This window comes from Sus scrofa, chromosome 8 (assembly GCF_000003025.6).
Source record: "Sus scrofa isolate TJ Tabasco breed Duroc chromosome 8, Sscrofa11.1, whole genome shotgun sequence".
NCBI classification, from domain to species: Eukaryota; Metazoa; Chordata; class Mammalia; order Artiodactyla; family Suidae; genus Sus; species Sus scrofa.
Window position 1 is genome coordinate 137,052,521 of NC_010450.4, and position 22,380 is coordinate 137,074,900.

General features: G+C 38.3%; 1 protein-coding gene across 2 annotated transcripts in view; it reads right to left on the reverse strand.

Annotated features, from left to right (window-relative positions):
* Positions 1 to 22,380, reverse strand: part of C8H4orf22 (chromosome 8 C4orf22 homolog) — a 528,133-nt gene that overhangs the window by 88,635 nt on the left and 417,118 nt on the right. For both annotated transcript variants that reach the window (XM_021101895.1, XM_021101894.1), the window contains exon 4: positions 125 to 267. In XM_021101895.1, the coding sequence (XP_020957554.1) occupies positions 125 to 267 (143 nt within the window). The remainder of the gene's footprint in view (positions 1 to 124; positions 268 to 22,380) is intronic.

The window sequence follows — 22,380 nt, forward strand, 5'->3', positions numbered from 1 at the left end:
ACCGCATTTCTGCTCTATATACGTTAGCATTCCAGGCACGATGCAGATGAAATAAAAGTGCTTTAACTTTACCTCCGAAGAGCTTGTTCTCTCACTGAAGTTGTGAGAAATGGGTCCACTTTACCTCATATCCGTGGGTTTGGGAAGAAGTCTTTTTTTCCCACTGAAGTAGACTTCAAAATCTTCAATCTTCAGCCTGTGGGCATAGTCAATGTATCCTGACACCTCTTGCCCATGAGAATTTCTGTCACGAATAAAGATCACCGACTGGTAATGCAGAAAAACAGAGAGAGGAAAAGTAAATGAACAACGGCCATTTGAGTAAAGAGTATATATAGTAAAAGCTACAATTTGAGTGACACGCGTCCTATCCTACCCTAAGTGCTTTATGTTCCATCCTTACAAGGATCCTATGAGGTGGGTATTACTATTTTCTCCTGACAGATGAAGAAATTTATGAAAAGGTAACGGAACATGCATATAGTGTGCATTTCCCGTAATTTTGTATAACGATATCAGTAAATAAGTCATAGAAATCTCCCAAAGGGCGGACATTATTTTCCGTGTTTGAGGTACATTAACTTCTTTACTTTTTCCTCAATCCTATTGTCTTCTCTTTGTCATCATTTTGTAAATTCACAACAACAACAAAAAAACCAACATTGAGTAACAGAGGGGTTGAGTACCTCACACAGCTAGTAAATTGAAAAACTCAGGCTCACACGTTTGTCTTTCTAATTACTGCATTCTTTTTCCATTTGAACACATGCATATTTTTCTGTTACAGGCAGAAATTCAGTCCCTTCGTTTTAACATGAAAGTCAAAAAATCTCTATAAACTTAAAATGTCTTTACAAATTAAGAGATTTATAATCTCTCTTTACAAAATTAATTTCACAGGTCAAGACTATGCAGAAAGGAGGACACATTTCTCCTTCATCTTAATTCCTTCACAAATAACATGAGCAGCCGCTGCGTGTTCGGCACTGTTGGAGGTGCCAAGGACACAGGGACAGGGAAGACGGTCAAGGTCCTGACCCCCCAGAACTTTTCCTGAGGTTGGCAGAAAACACACATGGAAACAAAGCAGTATTTACAGTGAGGGATAAATGCCGTACAGCAAGTTTAAGAAAAAGTGGTTGGCCAGAGAAGGACTTGGGGGTGGTGAAGGCTGCTCCAGGAAGAGTAATGAGAAAAGACCCTGAGGAGGCTCTAAGCCAAGACTTGAAGGCTGTGAAGAGGTACAGCCATGTAAAGATCCAGAACAGCAGCCTACCAGGCAAAGGAAACAGCTGGAAGAGAGGCCCTAAAGTGGCAACAAGGTAATACCAACGAAGGAATTGTAGTCTTTTCCCGTCAAGACAATAGACATTGACTGCAAAGTTCTAGAAGGAAAAAGAAAAGAAAAGAAGCAACAACAAAACCCTAACTGTATCTGGAAAAGCTCTTAATGTACTGATTTCTAGATTAATAAATCTAGATCAAAGTGTAGAATTTCATGCAAAATTCTATATTTGAAAGAACCTGTAAACAAACCTTCCTTTTCCTCTTGAGAAATTACTGGATTGCTACTTGTAGGGTCTTTGTGTAATCGATTGCAGGGAGCACTAAGGTGGGTTACCTTAGATAGAAGAGCTTCCAAACAAAGTTCTTTCACCTGTGACACCTATGGAAAGATGTTGCTAACAACGTGCCAACTAAAAAAACAGAATAATGGAAACACAATTTAAAATTATTTGTTATTCTGCTGATGTTTGATCTTCCAGCCTACTCTGGTATGGCACCGGGTCCTGAGAACACTGTGCGAAGATTTTGAGGCACTTTTTTGGCTCAAGGGAAGGCAGTGTTGTGCTGGCTTAGTGATGCTTCCCACAGATATGGCTAGAGGAATTAGCATTCGTTGTTATTCTCCTACTCAGTTTTATACAGATTCAATCTTTAGTCCTTCTCATTCCCCCCACATAACTCCCAGCTAAATTTATGTAGATTTCTGCAGGCTTTTATTCATTTAGTTTTTAGTTTATACAGCACAAAATCTAAATGGATAGTAACTCAAAGAGACTTCTTGAAATTCTCATACCACTAAACCAATAGCTAACAGTGCTGTCCTTGTTTAAACAATGCCATGAGCTATCAATATTTCATATGCAATATGAAAGGTGCTTATAATCTTTATTCTAGTAAGGCTGCTTCTGATATTAGGTAAGTCGTGCAGGGACAGAGAGAGGGAAAAAAATGGTCCAAAATAAGTTCTCTACTTTCAAAATGGAACTCTATTAACAGAAAAGAAAGCCCTTCTGTCTCTGTTTTTAACTCTGTCTCTTTTTCTCTTTAAATGAGAGATGGGCCAGCCTTATTTTTCCAGAATGGCATATGCCAGATATTGTGACTGAACTTCCTGCTGAAAACAAATACAAATTCTGGATAAAGTCTAAAAAACCAACTTGCAATATGCTTGGTACACTGATAAGAAAATGATGAGTACTCAGAGTCCAAAAACTAAGTGAAAGCAGGAGCCCAGAGAGGAAAACAGAATTCTGTAGTCATCTTTGTCTTGTAGGCATTTGCCCAACCTCAGGGACTTTCAGCAAGGATTTCATGACTATTTCGAGTAGGGGTGACAGGAAACAAAATCCTGTCTTTCAGACAGAGAGACTAATAGGACTTCCTGCCTCAACATAAAACTGAGAATCTCTCACACACACACACACACAGATGACAAAAATATCTCTAATGTGTCCATAGAATAGAAGAATCATTCTAAAATTCTGCATCCAGAGAAAACATTTTTACAGTGAGCAAAATATGGATTATTTTCAGACTGAAAAAATAAGAGATTTAGTTAACGACAGATCCTTTTTTGAAGAAATTCTGCAGGATATACTTCAGACAAAAGAAAGTGACTTCATCTGGAAGTTTAGAAATAAAGAATAGAATGATAAGAAATAACAGAGTAAAGAAGAGAACAGTATTATAAATATATAGATAAATATAAACAAATAGTGTTTGTATTAAATAATATCTTCAGCAGTGAAAAGAACAGTATGTCTACATTTTTTTATATAAACATATGTTTGGAGGGGGTTATCAAAGTTAAAGTTGGACTATCTAAACTTTAAGAATGAAGGCAGCTATGTTTATCAATTTTAAACTTGATAAATATGTATGTATAAATCTAGGGTCACTACAGGAGACTGTGTATATCATCTTTAAATTATTAGAGAAAAAATAAAGTGAGAAAAAGCTATCGATCAATGAAACAGAAGACAAGCAGGAAGAGGAAGAATATGGAAGAGGCAGGACAAATAAAATTCACTAATATAGGGATAGTATTATGGGCTGAACTGCATCCCCGCAGAATCCATATGTTGAAGCCCTAACCCTAAGTACCTCAGAGAATAATTTGGACGTAGGGACAGTGAACAGGTAATTAAGTCAAAATGAGCCCTGTAGGTGGGCTAATCTGACTTTATCAGAAGAGGAAGTTTGAACACACAGTGAGACAGCAGAGGGTTACGTGCATGGAAGGAAGACCATGAGGAGCCAGTGGGAGGGACCATCTGCAAAAGAGAAAGGCCTCGGAAGGAAACAAATCTGCCAGCACCTTGGTCTGTCTGGACTTCTAGCCTTGAGAACTAAGAGAAAATAAATTTCTGTCATGTAAGCTACCCAGTCTGTGTATTTCTTTTTCCTTTTTCTTTTTTTTTTTTTTTTGGTCTTTTTGTATTTTGAGGGCCGCACCCATGGCATATGGAGGTTCCCAGGCTAGGGGTCTAATCGGAGCTGTTGCTGCCAACCTACACTACAGCCATGGCCGCACGGGATCTGAGCCGTGTCTGTGACCTACACTACAGCTCATGGCAATGCCAGATCCTCAACCCACTGAGCGAGGCTGGGGATTGAATCCTTGTCCTCATGGATGCTAGCTGGGTTCATTAACTGCTGAGCCATGATGGGAACTCCCAGTCTGTGTATTTCACTATGGTAGTGCTAGAAAATGAATACATATGATAATAAAGTTACTATGTTATTACAATGAATGTAAATGGCCAAATGTTTAAGTTAAAAAAGGAAGATTATTAAAGTGGATACAAAAATATGATATAAAATATAAGGTTGAAAAATAAATGATCAAGGAATACATATAAGAAAATTTCTATCCAAATGAGAGCTGATATTTGGTATATTAATACTAGGCAAAATGGACTTTAAGGTAAAAAGCCTTACTGGAAATGGAGAGTCACTAGATGATGATGAGAGACTCAATTCGCAAAAAAAATAACAATCCTAAACTTGAATGAACCTTTGAAAACACAGCCTCAAAGTATTTAAAGCAAAATTTGATAGAACTATAGAATAAGTTATCATCACTGTGGTAAATTTATCTCTATCATTTAATGTTCTATATCAAAGACAATAAACACACAAATATTATAAAATTAATACAGATGGTAAAGAACTAAAAGCATAAGCTTGACTGTTCAGTTTTTAACTTAATCAAGTGCCTAATCATCTTTAGTCTTTAATGGTCTTGCAGTAAAACACCTGACAGTCTAAAATGATATGTATTTGATCATAATTTCACTACTTTAAATTATATATAGAAACGTAATATAAATAGCCCTCCCATGTACGTTAAAGTCCCTGGTCCGTGGAAATGTGAATAAATTTCAAATCTCGCATCTCTTAGTCTTACGAGAGTTAAGTGTTCACTCTGTGATTTTTGTCAGTCCTAGATCTGGGGTTTTTCTGAAACTAGATAACTTCAAGTAAGGCCAAACTGGCTGTAACTGTGGGTTCCTCCATGTTCACTGTGTGTCTTTGGTCAGGTTGTTCAAACTCCTCATGTCTCTCTCTATTCATAAGTCCTGTGCCCTTAGGTAGGTTCCTGAAAAATCCAGCAAGCCAAACCGAACATCCCCCCAAACAAAACAAAACGAATCCAACAAAATAAACAAGAGGCTATAAGCCTGTTTGGACCTAAGCATTTAGTTAGTTGGGCCTCCTTTCTCTTTTTTCTTTTTCTTTTTTACTGAAGTATAGTTGACTTAGACCATATGTTTTCACTTATATGTGAGATATAAAAAAAATAAAACAAACACGTACAAACAGACTCACAGATAAAGAGAATAAACCAGTGGTTACCAGAGTACAGTGGGGTGGGAGGAGGGGCAAAAGAGATGAAGGGGATTAAACCACTAGTTACAAAGTAAATAAAGTATAAGGATGTAATGCACAGCACAGGGAACATACTTTGTAACAATTTTGGAGTAAAATCTATAAAAATGTAAAATCTCAATGCCGTGCACCAAAGCAAATGCAGTGCTGTGGGCGAGTCTTCTTGCACCTCCCTTCTCCCTGTCTCTGTGTCAACTCTGCAGTGGATGAAACCGCTTAGTTATTCAGGTGCTGTCAGAGCCTTACCTTCTGCCCTATTCACCGAATTTGCAGGCAATACACAAATGCTGTTTCTTTCACAATGGGAATTCTGGTGATAATTTTATCTGTGATTTCTTTCATTTTTAATAGAAAGAAAATGTTCAGTTACACTTTCTATCACTTTAAGCGTAGAAAAATAATCACAAGGCTCTGTCTTCACACAAATCCATACAGAGCTAATTACTTTATTCATGCTTTCTAAGTATGGCTTTATATATGTAAAAGTGTATTAAAAGAACTTTTTTGTGAAGTTTTTAAAAAATGCTAAAAATGAAAATCTTCCTAATGAACAAATGCTTTACAAAATTATTTTAAAAATCGATCAGAATTATGAATGTATAGTAGTTGCTGATAATCAAGAAATTACAACTCAATATTTAACTTGAGAAATACAACCTTCTGCAAGCACAGTGTAAGTTTATAGAAAAACAATGATTCAGAAGAGGTCATTAAAAATTAGAATGACGTTAACTAACACTTGTGATTAATTAATTTAATGTGTTCATTTATAAAACGTGTATTTTCCTCCAAAGTGATACTAATTGTTCCTGCAATTGATACTACTAGCCATCATTTATTAAGAAGCCACTGTGTCCTGAGTAAAACATTAGGGGGGTTATATTTACCATCTTATTTAATGCTCTAAAAATATGTGTAATGGGTAGATAGCATTATTGTCCTCATTTTATAAAGTAGGACATCGAGTGCTGAGAATTTGAGGAACCTCCCCGAGGACATATAGCTAGAGAGTAGGACACACACGCTCTCACACTTCCCATGTCCCAACCACCGTGCAATGGACACACAGACCGGGATCCAAACGTGGGCCCTACCACCTGCTTATTTTGTGACGTTAATAAACGAGCTGTCCTTTTAAAAATTCAGTTTCCTCTTTAAAAAAATGGTCATAGCACCTGCCTCTTAGGTCTCCTTTGTGAGTTAAATGAGGCTATTTTTGCCAAGCACACAGCAATGCTTAGGACATGGTAAACACGCAGTAAATATTACCTACTGCTCTTTAAAATTTTGGTATTACCGTCCCTATTGCAGCTATACCATATTAAGACTTTTGTAAATTCCTTAGAGATAAGGAAGTGGAATAATCTTATCAGACTTCCATAGCCTAAGTGTGTATAATTATGCTTAGTTTGCAGTAGATGGTTCAATTCCTTATGAACCTAATGTTAAACTTAGTCATTCTCAATGAAAACTCTGGATGTATTTTGAAGTTAAAATTTAAACAACATTTCCAGGTATTATACAGGATGGATCTAACTGACAATAAGGGGTCATGATACTGGCATTCAAAATGGGTATAATACGTTAACAGAGCTCCTTTAAAGAATCAGGCCTATTTCTGCCTGAGTTGACATATTTTAGTAATTGAAAGCTTTCTTATTTGGAGTCCTCTATCATTTCAATAGGAACTAGAAAATATTACGATTGTTTCAAATTTCTCTGCTAACATTTCTTTCTCTCTTAAAAACTACAACAGCTTTATTAATGTATAGTTTACATAACACACAATTCTTCCTCAAGTTTTAAGTGTACAATTCAATGACTTTTAGTAACTCTGTAGAACTGTGCACACAATCTAGTTTTAGAATATTTTCATCACCGCAAAAGGATCCCCTGTGTCCATCTGTCTCTGTTCCTACCCCTAGTCCTAGGCAACCATTAATCTACTTTGTATCTCTATAGATTTTCTTTTTCTAGATTTTTTTCATATAAATGGAATCATACACTATATGATCTTATTACTCTAATAACTTTTTTTATCACAGTTAATTTCCCAAAAGACACATGAAAACTGTACTTTATATCTCAGGGTTCTTTGAAATGATGAGATTATGCTTATAAAGGGAAAACTTCCAAAATGCTCATTGTCCTTAGATTAATAGCACCCTTTAATCTTTTCTAGGTAAGTCAAGGTAGAACCAACACAAGTATTTCAGTACATCAAATAATCTTCATTTGAAATTATGAATAATGTTCTACATTTATTTGCAACCTAAGCAGAAAACAAAGTTTTGTTTGAGTAACAAAAACAACAACAATGAAAAACACAAGGACAAGCTATTGTAAATATCAAGATACAAGCATTGCTGATATTGAAGTGGGGGCTCAGACACCAAGAGGCATGTGGAACCTGAGATTTTACTGAGATGGTCTGTGACCTCAAGTGTAAACATTGCTTTACACTTGAAAAACTTATGGAATTCTTAGTTAGGGCTTCATAATTTGCTATGTGTTGGGAAAAGATGAATTAAAATACAATTTAGACCATTAATATATCATTTGGATTTTTGGCTGCTTGTCTTTTCCCAGAAGTGGATTAAAATACAAATTCATAAATTTGTTATAAGTTGAGTACATGTGTTGCCTGATTTTTCTTGCCAAACACTAATGAGGAGACATAAACCTGATACACTGAAATGGGACTTTTTCAACACTGAAGCCAACGTTACTTAAGAAACAGCACACTAAGCAGTATGTTGCTGCACGAAAACTGAAACATCCATCTTAGGGTATGAAAGCTGTCAGACAAGCTAAGTTCTCGTGAGTCCCCTCTGAGACTGCCAGCATGTATCTCCTAGAATTTTAAGACTCTGGAATGCTTTTATGAATCATTAATTTTAGGGAATCTTCTTTTTGTTTTGGAAGAGAAATGATTTTGCAAATGGAGTCTAAGTTCTGAAAAGCAATTGCTTTATAACCTTTCAAAGGTTTGCCATTATAAATTTCTCTGGAACAAGTTTTTTTAAAATTTTTTTGCTGATAATTATTTCAAAATTCTCCATCTTCTCATTCAATTGCAATTATACACATCTTTTCACTATTCTCACGATTCGCTGGGTTACGCTGAAGAGCGTTCTTTGTCCTCCCTGTGGGAGGCTTATTCTCAAATCCAGGAGATTTTATTTCCACATCCTGTTGCCCAGGGCAGGTCACAGGCCAGCTGGGGTTCAAGAGGTAGGCAGAGTGACTTTTAATGGGAGGAGCTCCAAAGTGTCATTGCAAAGGAGCACGGAGAAAGGAAAGGTGGCCTTTTTTTGCAAACTGTTAAGTATTTACCATAAAGAACCTAAGAGTTTTGCTCATTTTTCAACAGTTGGAGATTTGATTTCTGAGAGGACACATTGACTTTGTTATTTTTTTCTCCCCTGGTTCATAAAAATATCTATATTTGAAAAGGTTCCTTTTTTGCATTACCAATGAGGTTAAGAATAACTTAGGAATGTCTGGCCTCACTGTTAGTATCCAAAATGTTCTGGAAATTTTAGTTAATGAAAATAATATTAAAAATACATATAAGCTCTAAATACTGGAAAGGAAAAAAATATGTTTGTATATAAACTGATAATTAATGCAGAAAATCAGAGACAACTAACTGAAACCCATGCACAATAGCTATACAAAAAACTAATGGTTCATTTCACACCAGCAATAAGTTATTGGCTTCGGTGCATGCAATCTTTATTTGTACTATGCTTTTTAAAAATTATAACATTCCTCCAAACTTTTTTGATGAAAATCTTTTATAAAATAACGTAAAAAACGCAAAAAGAGGGTCCATTGCTGAAGGAAACGTTATTATAAAATAAATGTCTTAAAATTTTAAACAAAATATCAATGGGGTACTTTTGGTTACTTAAAATTTTATCTTGAGGATAGTAGCTGACATCATCTAAAGTAATTCTGGAGAGGAAGAATAAATAGCAGAATTTGCATTATTAGATATAAGGCTATAATAATTAAAAATCTTATGTCATTGGTACAGTGATAGATGGATACTGGAAAGCAATAACTTCAGAAACACACCTATACCCATTAATGTGTATGCATACGGTACATATGTTTTTCTACAGCATGATACTTTCTAAATTTTCTGCAATGAATGTCTACTCTTTCTTTACCCAATTCCAAAATCTCTTCTCCAAACGCAGCACTCTCTGACCTCCGTCTCCTATCTTTCTTGCTCATACTCTGGAAGCCCTTTCAGATCTTTGGAACTGCTGATCCATTAAACTGTGTCTCACTATTTATCACCCTTCGTATATATTCACTTGCCTCTTTTATCTAGTTAGGATTTCATGGGGCAGCCTCATAACTGTTCACTTGCACACCTCTTCCAATTCCTTGCACACAGGCTGTTACACTCATTGAATAAATTCCAATATTTTTCAAACCAACTTCCCTTTTGTTGTTTTTCATGACAAAGGCTGAGTTTGGTTGGAGGAAAAGAAAACTAGAAGGACTGGCCTCACAAATATTAATGACCATCCACTCCTCCGGGCCCACAGCCCTCGCCCAGTAACTGCCTAGGATAAGCTCTTCCCTCTCCCACCGTCCCAGTGTTTTTCATATCCTCTCTCCTCAAACTTTCAAGGGTACCCTTTTTTCTCACATTCAATGATCTTCTCTCTCAAATAGAAGCATCTTGGGAATCTCCTCTGCTTGTCACCTTATTTCCCGTAACAGTTTTTAAAATAGCCCTCCTTTTGCACTTACTATTTTATATTGTGGTGTTTGAAGTCTTTGCAGGCTAGAGGCCGTATCTTTATGTAACTCTGTATGCCTAATACCTCCCCTGCTTCTTGGTTCATAAAGGTTCATAATTAACATGGTTTTGTGTTTGAGGTGATTAAACAAAGTCCAACAAGGCAATCGTTCAGGTGTTGTGTGTTTATTTAATCATGCTTCACAGAAAGCGTCACCATGCAACAAAATAATAGCAGTGCCAAGAGCAAATTTTTAAAGAGTGTCTACTATATGCCAAATTTTCTCTCATTTAATCCTAACACCAGTCCCATATATAGGTACCATTATTAACCCAATTTTAAAGATAAGAAAACTGAAGCAAGAGGAGGTGCGAGGGCCTAGGCTCACTTGGTTAGTGTGTCAGTCAGAATTCCAACAGAAAACAATAGTGACATTTGTTGTTTGTTTGTTTGTTTTTTACACAGGGATTAATGGATGGCATGTAGGGTCAAACAAAGGATACTGTACGAAGCCAGGGCTGCTAGTATCTAAACTGACACAATCCCTGCCCCAGGCCTCTCCTGTACTCCCAAGTGGAAGAGTTTATCAGGATCCTAGGCGAGGTGGGAGGGGAGAGAGAGAGAGAGAGAGGGTCAGGCTGAGACCATCCTAGGGAAGAGCAGAAACCGGATGTCAAGGGGCATTAGAAAGCTGCAGGTAACCTCTCAGAAGGAGGGTAAGGGAATCAATCCCCTCCTGCTGGAGCCTCAACCTGGCCAAGTCTACCTGGGGCCAAAGCCTCAATACCATGCATGAATTCCCATAGAAGCAGCCTCCCTAGGTAGAGAGCAGCGTGGAGAGAAGAGCAGAAGACCCTCTGAAGCAACAAAAGAGGTACAAGGAATAGTTGGTGATAATGTTGGGATCTGTACCCAAGCATGTGACGATGAAGCCTATGCCATGCTTATGGGGTGGCAGGCAAGAAGGGAGGTTTCATTTTCAATTTAGTTTCCAAAAACAAAGTCATTCCTTTGGACAAAGGGATTTTTATTTCCTTTCCACCATCAACACTGATGCAACATACATCTTGTAGCGATATCACAACTGCATAGGAGAAAAAGGGACAATCTTGGAATAAGAGGAAAATGACTACAACCATGGTGGTGGGATTCTCTTCAGCAAGCTGATAGGCACTTTGAGTTTTTCAGGGTGTCTTTGGTTTGGATCAAATGGCTTCAGGCACAGTCAAAGAATAAGGAATCAGAAATAAGAGAGGCTGACAGACGCGTGGTCATCCCAGAGGGATAACTGCATCCTGACAATGAGGATATGACAGAGCCAGAACAGAGTCTCATCAATTGACAAGACACGAGTTACGGGTTCAAACCACTTCCTTAGTAAGGAGAAATATAAATTGATATTTGAACTCACTGTATAGTGAGGCTTTATAATTCATCGACTGTGCATGAGCCATAAATCATCGCTCTCCTTGTAGACTGGATCCTGTCACAACCTCAGAAGATCTCTTCATTGCTTTCATATAACTTGACGTTTAAAAACTCATCTGTATCTTTTAACAAAGGCTTCCTTCTGAATAGAGTTAATCATCCTAGGCTTTGGAGGGTCTCATTCAAATACACTTAATGCGAGGCTGATGGCTACTGGGTGCTGTCCTAGGTGCTGGAGACACAATACTGAGCAAAATAAGACCCTGACCTCATGGAGCTCACAGTCTAACGAAGAAGACAGAAAACTTCTCCGAACAGAAATCTGGGGGAAAAAAACTTATTTCCCTGTCCTGTCTGGGCATTTCCTCTTATTTGGAGAGCTCATCTTCTTAGAAGATTTTGTGGACCAATGCTCTCTGCCCCTGTTCTGTGCCCCCCTCCCCCCCGAGCCCATTTCTTAGCTCTTCCTAAACTATCATACTGTGTCTTATTGGCCTCTTGACTGCTTTGTCCCCCTATGAGATTGTAAGCTGCTTGTGATCAGAGATGCTGTCACATACCTTGGCTCCCCCACAGCCAAGGTTCATGCCCAGCACAGAGAAGATACACAATAGTATTTATTGATTACATACATAAATGAACAAAAAGAGTATAAAAATAGCTTTCTTCTACCCAGTTTCCAAATGTTAACCTCAATGTGGGCATGAATCACGTGCATGCTTGGTGGTGAGAAGTGTAACAGCCGTAATGGTTTGATAATCCTCTGTGTTCTGGGGGCTTTCCTTGAACTTCTACTATGTGAGTTAGGCATTTCTATTTTCATTTTTTAATCACATAAAAAAATTAAAGATTTTCCCCAAGGACTCACAGCTGGTGAGTGGCCGAGTTGGAGCTCTGCATGGAGGTTTGCCATCTGCAGGCTTCACTCTCTGCTTCACCAGCAAGCATGGAAGAAAGTCTCAAAGTGAGCCTCAGCCTGTTTCTATGACATCTAGCACATACTCTAGGAAGACGTCCTCAGCCCTGTGTATAGATTAGGAGCACAGGGATACTGTCACACCCCCTTACACCGATTGTCTGGCTCTAGAAGCGGTTCCCAATCCACAGTGTCTGGAAGCGTGTCCTTTCTGGAGGAAACCAGGGCTTATCCAAAGGTTTAGTTAGTGTCCACTTCTCCCTCCTCAGCCCCCAAAGAGAGGCGAGGATGCCCCACCCAGCAGCCCGTAAACAAATGAACCAGGGAAGACTGTGCAGCACTACCTGGAATGTGAAAGGCAGGGCGGCTACGCGGAAGGTAAAGGGATTAGGGGAAAGACACTGTTACACAAGCAGCAAAGTCCTAAACATTCGTTTTCAATGTTGAATGTATTTCAGAGAAACAGAAAAGGGAGTCGGCCAGTCTACGACTAAAGGACTACTTGAGGCCATTCATTCATTCTTACGCTTAGTGAATATTTATTGAGAATCCAGAAGCAAATCACTGTTCTGGACACTGATGATAAATGGTGAGTGAGATAAGGTTCATGCTCTCAGCACACTGCTTTTCAGGAGTGAGAGAAGAAGCATAAATATGTAAAAACATAACTGCACGTAGAGATATTGCGCCGTGAGAAAAGTGAGGTGGAAATTACTTGGAAAAGATGTAGCTACTTTCGATGGGGGGTTGAATCAGGCCTCTCTGAGAAGGAAATGTTTTAACTGAAAGTTGAATAACGAGAAAGCCATGGAGAGATGCTAGGGAATGGCACGGCAGTCAGCTACTCTCGTTAAAATCTAATGTTTATTGAACGATCAGGCTGGGTCATGCACTGTGCTGAACAGTTCAGATGCATTATTTCATCGCGTCCCGCAATGAAACTGCTAAACAAGCACATTAACGCATCCACTGATTAGAACACGGTGAGTTGAGAGAAGTAATTTCCCCCAGTTACAGCTATATGTGACAGAGCTAGAATCAGAATCCAGTGTGTCTGCGTCCTGAGCCCGTTTGCTTCACCGCATGCTCGTCTGCCCCTCTACTCCTCTGGTAGTGAGGGAAAGATGAAGCCATCAGAGACACGAAAAGGTGAGGAGGTGCCGACCATTCCCCAAAGTCTAGGGTAGAACCGGTTAATAACTTAGCCAGGTTCACCCGTACAATAGGTGTGGAGCCGGGATTAGCACTCAGTAACCCATGGATATTGCCCGACAGCGGGCTGCAGCCTCTGCTCATCTGTGTGTAATCTGCTGCTTCTGTCTAGAGCCAGATCCAGGCAAAGTACCCCAGCTCTCCCACCCCCCGAGGGTCATGTCCCCCGCACCACCCCCCAGGAGAAAGGATGAGTCAGGCTCCAGGACACGAGTCTAGCAGAGGTTCTGGGGGCAGGCAGTCTCATCCCTTTGCTTACCCACCGAGAAAGACTGGGGTGAGGAGATTAGCTGGTTTCCTCTTGGCCCCAGAAAGAAGTCCTGGCTTCTTTTCTTCCTCATCAGACTGGTAAACAAAGATTTATGGAAGAGTCTTGGGTGAAGGTTCCTCTCGATCCCTTCCAGGTGTCTCGGGTTATTTAGGACAAAATCGGGTACAGAGAAAAAGCCACCCTTCATGCGGTTTAGCTGAGCTCACCAGGGGATCTCGGGTAAAAGCCTCATTTTAAAAGAGGGTACCCACGTGCTTGGGTTACTAGTTTAGTGTCCTACTGGGAAAGGTTGTTGTTCCACAAGTTTTAGTTGTCCGGGGCTCAAATGTCATTTTTGAGATTTAGAATGGGATAAAATGGTTACCCTATCTTAGCTATAACTGATGTTACCCAGCAAAATTTTATAATATTTGAATTGCTTCCTCGGTTTCTAAAAACCCTGTTTAAGGAATATATTGTGATAGAAATGTCCGCACAGTCAGTGACGGTGCTGGAACATCACCTCGCGTGCTTGTAAAACACCATCTGCACAGGAACTTGTCACGGTCACTCTGAGCACCAAGACCTGCGGGACCAGCGCTGTCGAGGTTGTCTCCTTCCAGAGAGGAAAGGTCTGTGACCTTCATTGCCCGGGAGATAAAACCAAGGCTAACGAACAGCCAGGTTTCACTTGAGATGCTTATTTCAGTCAAAGGTGACACACTGATGCCAATGCCATGTGACAGCAAAGCGGGCACTGGTGGCAGCTCAGTTATTCCACGTATGTCATGAAGTGTTAGTTGCCATTGTGTGCCAGGGGCGCAGATGAGCAAGTCACCGTCTTTGCCCTCATTTTCCTACATTCTCATCTATAATTACACATTTATGCTTCTTGGAAACTTTTTTGTTTTTTTTGGTCTTTTTAGGGCTGCACCTGTGGCATACAGAGGTTCCCAGACTAGGGGTCTAATCAGAGCTACAGCAGCTGGCCTACACCACAGCCACAGCAGCACCCGATCCTTAACCCACTGAGCGAGGCCAGGGATCCAACCCGCCACCTCACGGTTCCGAGTCGGATTCATTTCCGCTGCGCCACGATGGGCACTCCACTTCTTGGAAACACTTAACTGTCATGGGTGGCAGTTTGGGACAGTGGAAAGAGTCAGGACTGGGTAGGAGTGAAAATACCAGCGGCTCCTCTTAGTTCTGCCATTAACCAGCTATACGATGAGAAATAAGCAACTTAAGGTCTTTGTGATTCATTTTCCTCCTGCTTAAAAGGAAAGCAGCTGGAATAATTAGAAATCTGAATCGAAAAATCTGAGAGACAAACACATTTTTTGAGGCTATTTTAGTTTGGTGTTTTGCAAAAATCCTGGAATAACTTGTGCGTTTATTAAATATTAAATAAAAATAAAATCATCTTGATCCTCTTCTTCCTTTGCTCATAAGTCCAGAGGATCTTTAAAGAACTTAAAACTCTTTTGTCTCATGCTAGAAAAAAAATCAAAACAAATTCTGAAAATAAGCATTAGATAAAAAGAACTGCTCTTAATCCTAAACTCTCTGAAATTCAAAACATGCAGGATGTGGTTTAAGGGTAATGTGCAAATAAAAATTGTGATCTCAAGATTAAAAAGATAATATGTGTTTATCTTTTTTATCTGCCCATTTAAAATACGTTTGTTCTTAACCATAATAATTACGCCAAAAAAATCTGGTAGGATTTACTTTTGAGACAAAATAGAAACTTATCTAATTACATTGATGTCAATTTAAAATATCAAATCACCACAATCCCACTCTTGGGCATCTATTCGGACAAAACTCTACTTAAAAGAGACACATGCACCCTCATGTTCACTGCAGCACTATTCACAATAGCCAGGACATGGAAACAACCTAAATGTCCATTGACAGATGACTGGATTCGGAAGATGTGGTATATATACACAATGGAATACTACTCAGCCATAAAAAAGAACGACATAATGCCATTTGCAGCAACATGGATGGAACTAGAGAATCTCATACTGAGTGAAATGAGCCAGAAAGACAAAGACAAATACCATATGATATCACTTATAACTGGAATCTAATATCCAGCACAAATAAACATCTCCTCAGAAAAGAAAATCATGGACTTGGAGAAAAGACTTGTGGCTGCCTGATGGGAGGGGGAGGGAGTGGGAGGGCTCGGGAGCTTGGGCTTATCAGACACAACTTAGAATAGATTTACAAGGAGATCCTGCTGAATAGCATTGAGAACTTCGTTGAGATACTCATGTTGCAACAGAACAAAGGGTTGGGAAAAAAATGTAATTGCAATGTATACATGTAAGGATAACTTGATCCCCTTGCTATACAGTGGGAAAATAAAAAAAAAAAATATCAAATCATCCAAGTCCTTTCTGCCTATATGACTTGTTTAAGCATTTTAAGCCTATTAAAAAGGCAGATATTTTTGATAGAGTGTAGAAATAGTTGATGCATTCTTTATTGACAAAATTTAAATGGCAAGGAAGTTGATATAAAGGACGTATTTTTTAAAGGAGTGTCAAATGGTATGTAACAGATACCATAGTAACAAATGGTATGTAACAAATACAGAGTCAGCTCAATCTCTTACACTACCTGAATATTAGAATTTAAATAAGGTTTTTAAATTCACGTATCTAATTCGCGTTGAGGACATCATTCCAAGAAAATCTTATGTCCTTTTATTCTATGAGCACTTTGGAGAGTGGCGTAGGACAACGCTTACAGTATGGTGCAATGAGGGAAATTATTAACATAGTGCAGATATGGGAACATTGTCACTGAAGAAGGAAGTGGTCCCTGTTACCTGGGTAGAGCGGAGAAGACCTCTTGGAGAAGATCATCGAAGCAAGTCTTGAAGTGCTAGCAAGATTTCACCGGGGGCATAAGAAATCGAGAGGCTTTCCATCAAAGATAACCTATCTTGACTAGAGTTAGTTTGCTAATGAGGGTCTGAAGGAGTAGCAGGCAAGACTCCTGATTTTTTTCAACCCCTTAAAGTGTTCCTTAGATCATATTGCCTTTTTGTGTTCATAACTGGCCCATGAATTCACCAGTACAAGAGACAGTATTTCCTTTCCTGTGTATGATGCAGGAAAAAGATGCGGTAAGCATTCCTGAGGACGTTCTTTGCTGTTCTGGACAACGACTGGTCCTTGTCTCAGTAAAAGCCTACCAATGATGCTAACAATGAGGATGAGGATGGGGATGTGATGCTGCTGACCAATCAACAATCAACAACAACTATAATTACCGACAATGGGCAGAGCAGTATGACAAGCACAGAAGAACATGAAGAAACATAATGAATAGCATTTGCCACCAAGTAGTTCCCAATTCATCTGGAAGAAAATGTTTACCCATATAAAGAGCAATGAATAATTCAAGGCAGCACACACGTGCTGAATGAACAATGTACCAGAGAAGCACTTTAAAGTTTTGGAAGAACCATATTACTGGGGCTGGGATAATCAAGATAGGCTGATTGAAAGAGAGGAATATATACAGATTTTGATGAACCTGTGGATTTGAGACAGAAGTGTTCACGTACCTAAAAAAATCAGCAGATGAGAGCTGGCTAGTTTTCTGTAATGTTTAAGCAACGCATTCAGTCAATATGTTAAAAAGTGCAATATGTTAAATAACTTGGTTACAGTGGAATTCAGAGAACCACAAAAGGGATTACAGGTAAAATAATTTGTGACCTCATATTTTACCTCTTTTTTTCTGTTTTGATTTGGCAAATCTCTCCATCTCCGCTTGCTAATTTATAAAAATAGAGTAATTCTTATCATATGCTTCAAGAGAGATCATTTAACAAGTTACGAAAAATACACTTTAAATAGTACTAATAAAATGAGTATATATACTTAATTTAGGAAAAATAATCATTCCAGGATAGAAAGTAATGATTCTCAAAATGTCTGAACGCCTAGAACTGTATGTCGCAGTGCTATGCAAAGATAAAATATTTGGATGAGTAATGTTTTAAATAAGTACTTAAAGTGAGTGACCTTAGAAAATAGTTAAGATGGAAAATCAAAAAGATGCATCTATTTTCTAAAAGTAATATGAAATATTAACATCTCCTATGTCATCAAAATGAGGTTGTGGAACTAGGAAGGCTAGAGGACAGACCCCAAAGATGTCCACATCTGCATCTCCAGTCCCTGTAAATAGATGGCTTTCCTTAGCGAAAGACTTTGAATATATAATTAAGATTAAGAACCTAGAGATGCAGAGATTAGCCTAGATTATCTGGGACAACCCAATGAATTCACAAGGGTCCTTAAAAGAAGAAAATCTTTCCCAGCTGTGATCAGGGAAGAGCTGTGACTCTTGACCAAGGGTCAGAGAGATATAGCATTGGTGTTCTGAGTATAGAGGAAGGGGGCCATGAGCCAAAGAATGTGGGCAACCTCTAGAGACTAGATGAGAAAACGAATTCTCTCCATAAATCTGCAGAAAGGAACCCAGCTCTGCTGCCACTTTGATTTTAGCCTGATAAAACCCATGTCAGATTTTTGAACTACAAAACTGTAAGAGACTTAATTGTGTGGTTTTTAAGCTTCTAACTTGATGGTAATTTGTTATGAGTTGCATAGAAAACAATGCAGCAAGAAATTTAGATTACTTACTTTGCTTTTACACTAGAAGGGGTTATTCACATATTAACTACAATTAGAGATTATTTAGAAGAATCAAATCCTATAATCAATTACACACAAGCTTAGGGCAAAAGTGCTAAACCAATTTAAGAACTGCAATAAAGAATTAAATAAACAGGTCTAGCAATTGAGACACAGAAATTTCTCAGTACAAAATATGTACGTATATCTGAAATTGAACAGTAAAATGGAAGAAAAATGATCAAGTTATGTCATGCAGTAATATGAAGATATCAGACAAGGGACTTTTTGTTTTTGTAGTTAACAAACTAATCTTTTTTAGGGCTTCGGGTGTGGCATATGGAAGTTCCCAGACTAGGGGTCAAATTGGAGCTGCAGCTGCCAGCCTACTCCACAGTGACAGCAACACCAGATCCGAGCTGCATCTGCAACCTACACCACAGCTCATGGCAATGCCAGATCCTTAAACCACTGAGTGAGGCCAGGGATTGAACCTGCATCTTCATGGACAGTGTTTGGTTTCCTTTTATCTCTTGGTGCCATCAAGACTCATCCTTTTCTGAGAAGACTTTTTAGGGAACCAGAAGGAGTTGAGTAAAACGTCCCTTGTCTGGGAGTTCCCTTGTGGCCCAGTGGAAAGGAACCCAAAGATCTTATCCCAGGGACACAAAATTTTTTCAGTATCCACAAATCAATCCAGATGATGCGCCACATTAACAAACTAAAAAATAAAATCACGTGATTATCTTGATAAATGCAGAAAAAGCTTTTGACCAAATTCAACAATCCTTTATGCCCAGAATTCACAGAAATTGGGCTTAGAGGGAACCTATCTCAACATAATAAAGGACATATATGACAAACCCACAGCAAACATCATACTCAACAGTGAAAAGCTGAAAGCATTTCCTCTAAGATCAGGAACAAGACAAGGATGCCAATTCTTGCCACTTTAATTCAACATAGTTTTGGAAGTTCTAGCCACAGCAATCACACAAGAAAAATAAATCAAAGGAATCTAAATTGGAAAGGAAGAAGTAAAACTGTCACTGTTTTAGATGCCATGATACTATACTTAAAAAAATCCTAAAGAGGTCATTAGAAAGCTACTAGAACTTATCTATGAATTCAGTAAAGTTGCAGGATACAAAATTAATATACAGAAATCTGCTGCATTCCTATATGCCAACAACAAATTATCAGAGCAATCAAGAAAACAATCTCATTTACCATTGCATAAAGAAGAATCAAATACCTAAGAAAAAACCTAAGGAGGTAAAAGATCTGTACCTGGAAAACTAAAAGACACTGATGAAATAAACTGAAGATGACACAAACAGCTGGAATGATATGCCATGTTCTTGGCTGGAAGAATTAATATGGTCAAAATGCCCATACTATTAAGGCAAACTACAGAGTCAATGCAACTTCTATCAAAATGCCAATGGTATTTTTCATAGAACTAGTGAAAATTCATTTAGTCATAAATTTCAGAGTTTCCAGAATACTTTGTCCTCATGTAACGCATCTGCAATTATAGTATTGATAACAACATGATGATACTAGCAACCTTTAAGGGCTTATTTAGTCCCTGGCACTCTCTCTAAAAGAGCTTTATGGTCTCAAATAATCCTCACAGCAACCTACAAGGCACTTCACAATGAGAAGACGATGGACTTTCTTGCAGGTCTGGCCCCCAGTCACTTCAGGACACCTCTAGTTCACTGGGCATCATCCAGTGTCTTTAATCACAAATGTGTCTAGTTCATTCATAAAATATCTGTTGAGGGCTAGGTAATGTAAATGAACTTAGAAATATACATGCACTTTGGGGAAAAACAAAGACAAAACAAAACCCCCCAAAACAAATAAACAAACAAAACCTGAGCAATCTTCTTCTTTAGATGCACATACAGTGAGTGAACAGCAACTATTTCCTGTCTGAAATGACTAAAAGAGCTTTACTTTTTTTTTTTTTTTTTCCATTTTAGAGACACACCTGTGGCATATGGAAGTTCCCAGGCTAGGGGTCAAATGGGAGCTGCAACTGCGGGTCTACACCACAGCCACAGCAATGCTGGATCTGAGCCACATCTGGAGCCTACACCACAGCTCACAGCAACACCAGATCCTTAACCCACCAAGCAAGGCCAGGGATCGAACCCACATCCTCATGGATACTAGTTGAGTTCTTATCCTGCTGAGCCACAATGAGAACTCAGAGCTTTACCTTTTTACTCTTCTCTACCTGTAAGCTTGAAGACTTACCACTTTCATCTACTCTCCAATATACGACTGATTTGGGATGTTCTCTGCCAGCTTCTACTTCTTACTCTACACTGGGCCGAAAGTTACCCTTGGATTTCATAGAGAAGGTTGGTACACTGTTGCTCTGCATACTATTGTAGAAGCAGTGTCAATGCTAGAGAGACCAAATGTTACTTCATGTCTACAAAGGAAGCTGTTTCCTTCTTTTGAATAGGCATACTCTGGTAGACTGTTCCCATGCAGGGTAGGTTCCACTGTGTGCTTGGATTTAAAATTATTTATTTATTAAAATATCTCCAATAATCAAGCTGTCATATTATTTGGGGAGAATCAGAATAGATAAATGAAATACAGAGAAAAATCCTTAAACATACTTTTAATCAGTGATACCATGTATTTCCTTATTAAGCTTATTGGAATTTCCAAGTGGTGACAAAATTGTCTCATTTATGTTTTGCCTCTTTTCTCTCCCTCCAGATTTCATAAAAGTAGCTGCCTCACCCATTGTGTGGCACAGAGTAGGTCCAATGCATGGTATTTGTCTGTCCTCACAGAACTGTTGACAATGGTATAAATTAACAGTGAAGCATGTAGCTGGGGAAGGCCAGACGAATGTTAGGAGGAGTCTTGTGGGTTCTCAGTTCCCAGATAAGCATGTGTTGATTTTAACTATCAATATTCAATAATGTTCAGGTTTAAGAATTTTAATATATTTGCCTTCACTAGAGCACTCTGAAATTAAAATGATAGTACTTCATAAAACAAGTTTATAGGCTTATAAAATGTGCCTTTTACTATCTGAAATATTTGACCCACTTTTGGTTACTAAGTTCAGTAAATACTGCAAAATCTATTTTGCATAATCACATGCTAATTTAGTAAAGTAAAATACTGTTAAAATATATGGTTAAGAAAATATAATTACTATAAACCCACAAATGTTAAAGTATAATACTCTCTTCCAGTTATGAATATTTCCAATTTAGACTCATCTATAATACTGGGATTTAGAATATTTAAAAAAACAAAACAAGTCAAAAGTAAAAGAGAAATACCAGATTTTTTTTTAAGAATAAGAATTTTTTGGGAGTTCCCATGGTGATGCAGGGATTAACGAATCTGACTTGCAGGTTCGATCCCTGGCCTGGCTCAGTGGGTTAAGGATCCGGCATTGCCGTGAGCTGGGGTGTAGGTCGCAGACGTGGGTCGGATCCTGCGTTGCTGTGGCTGTGGTGTAGGCCAGCGGCTATAGCTCTGATTTGACCCCTAGCCTGGGAACTTCCATATACTGCGGGAGCAGCCCTAGAAAAAGGCAAAAAGACAAAAAAAAAAAAAAAAAGATCAAGAATTTTTTTTTAAACTAGATATCTCTAAATGGTAACAATTATGTTAAATTTCTTGAAATTTTGAGACATACTATCTTCTTGCTTCTACTGTAAATGTAAAGTGAAAATTCCTATACTGGAATCTCTGAGAAAAAAATTTACTTAATCATTATAACATATATTTCTGTAGTAGAAAAACATATTCTTTAAGTGGAACTTTAGCTTTTGTGATAACCAACACTACTGCTTTGAGAATGCATTAAAAAGCAATTTATTATTCACTTAAACATTCAAGATTAAAATAAATAACACTAAATCTTTACATTTTAAACTAAAGCCAAAATAAGGAAATGTCAGGACTTTAAAATTTAGC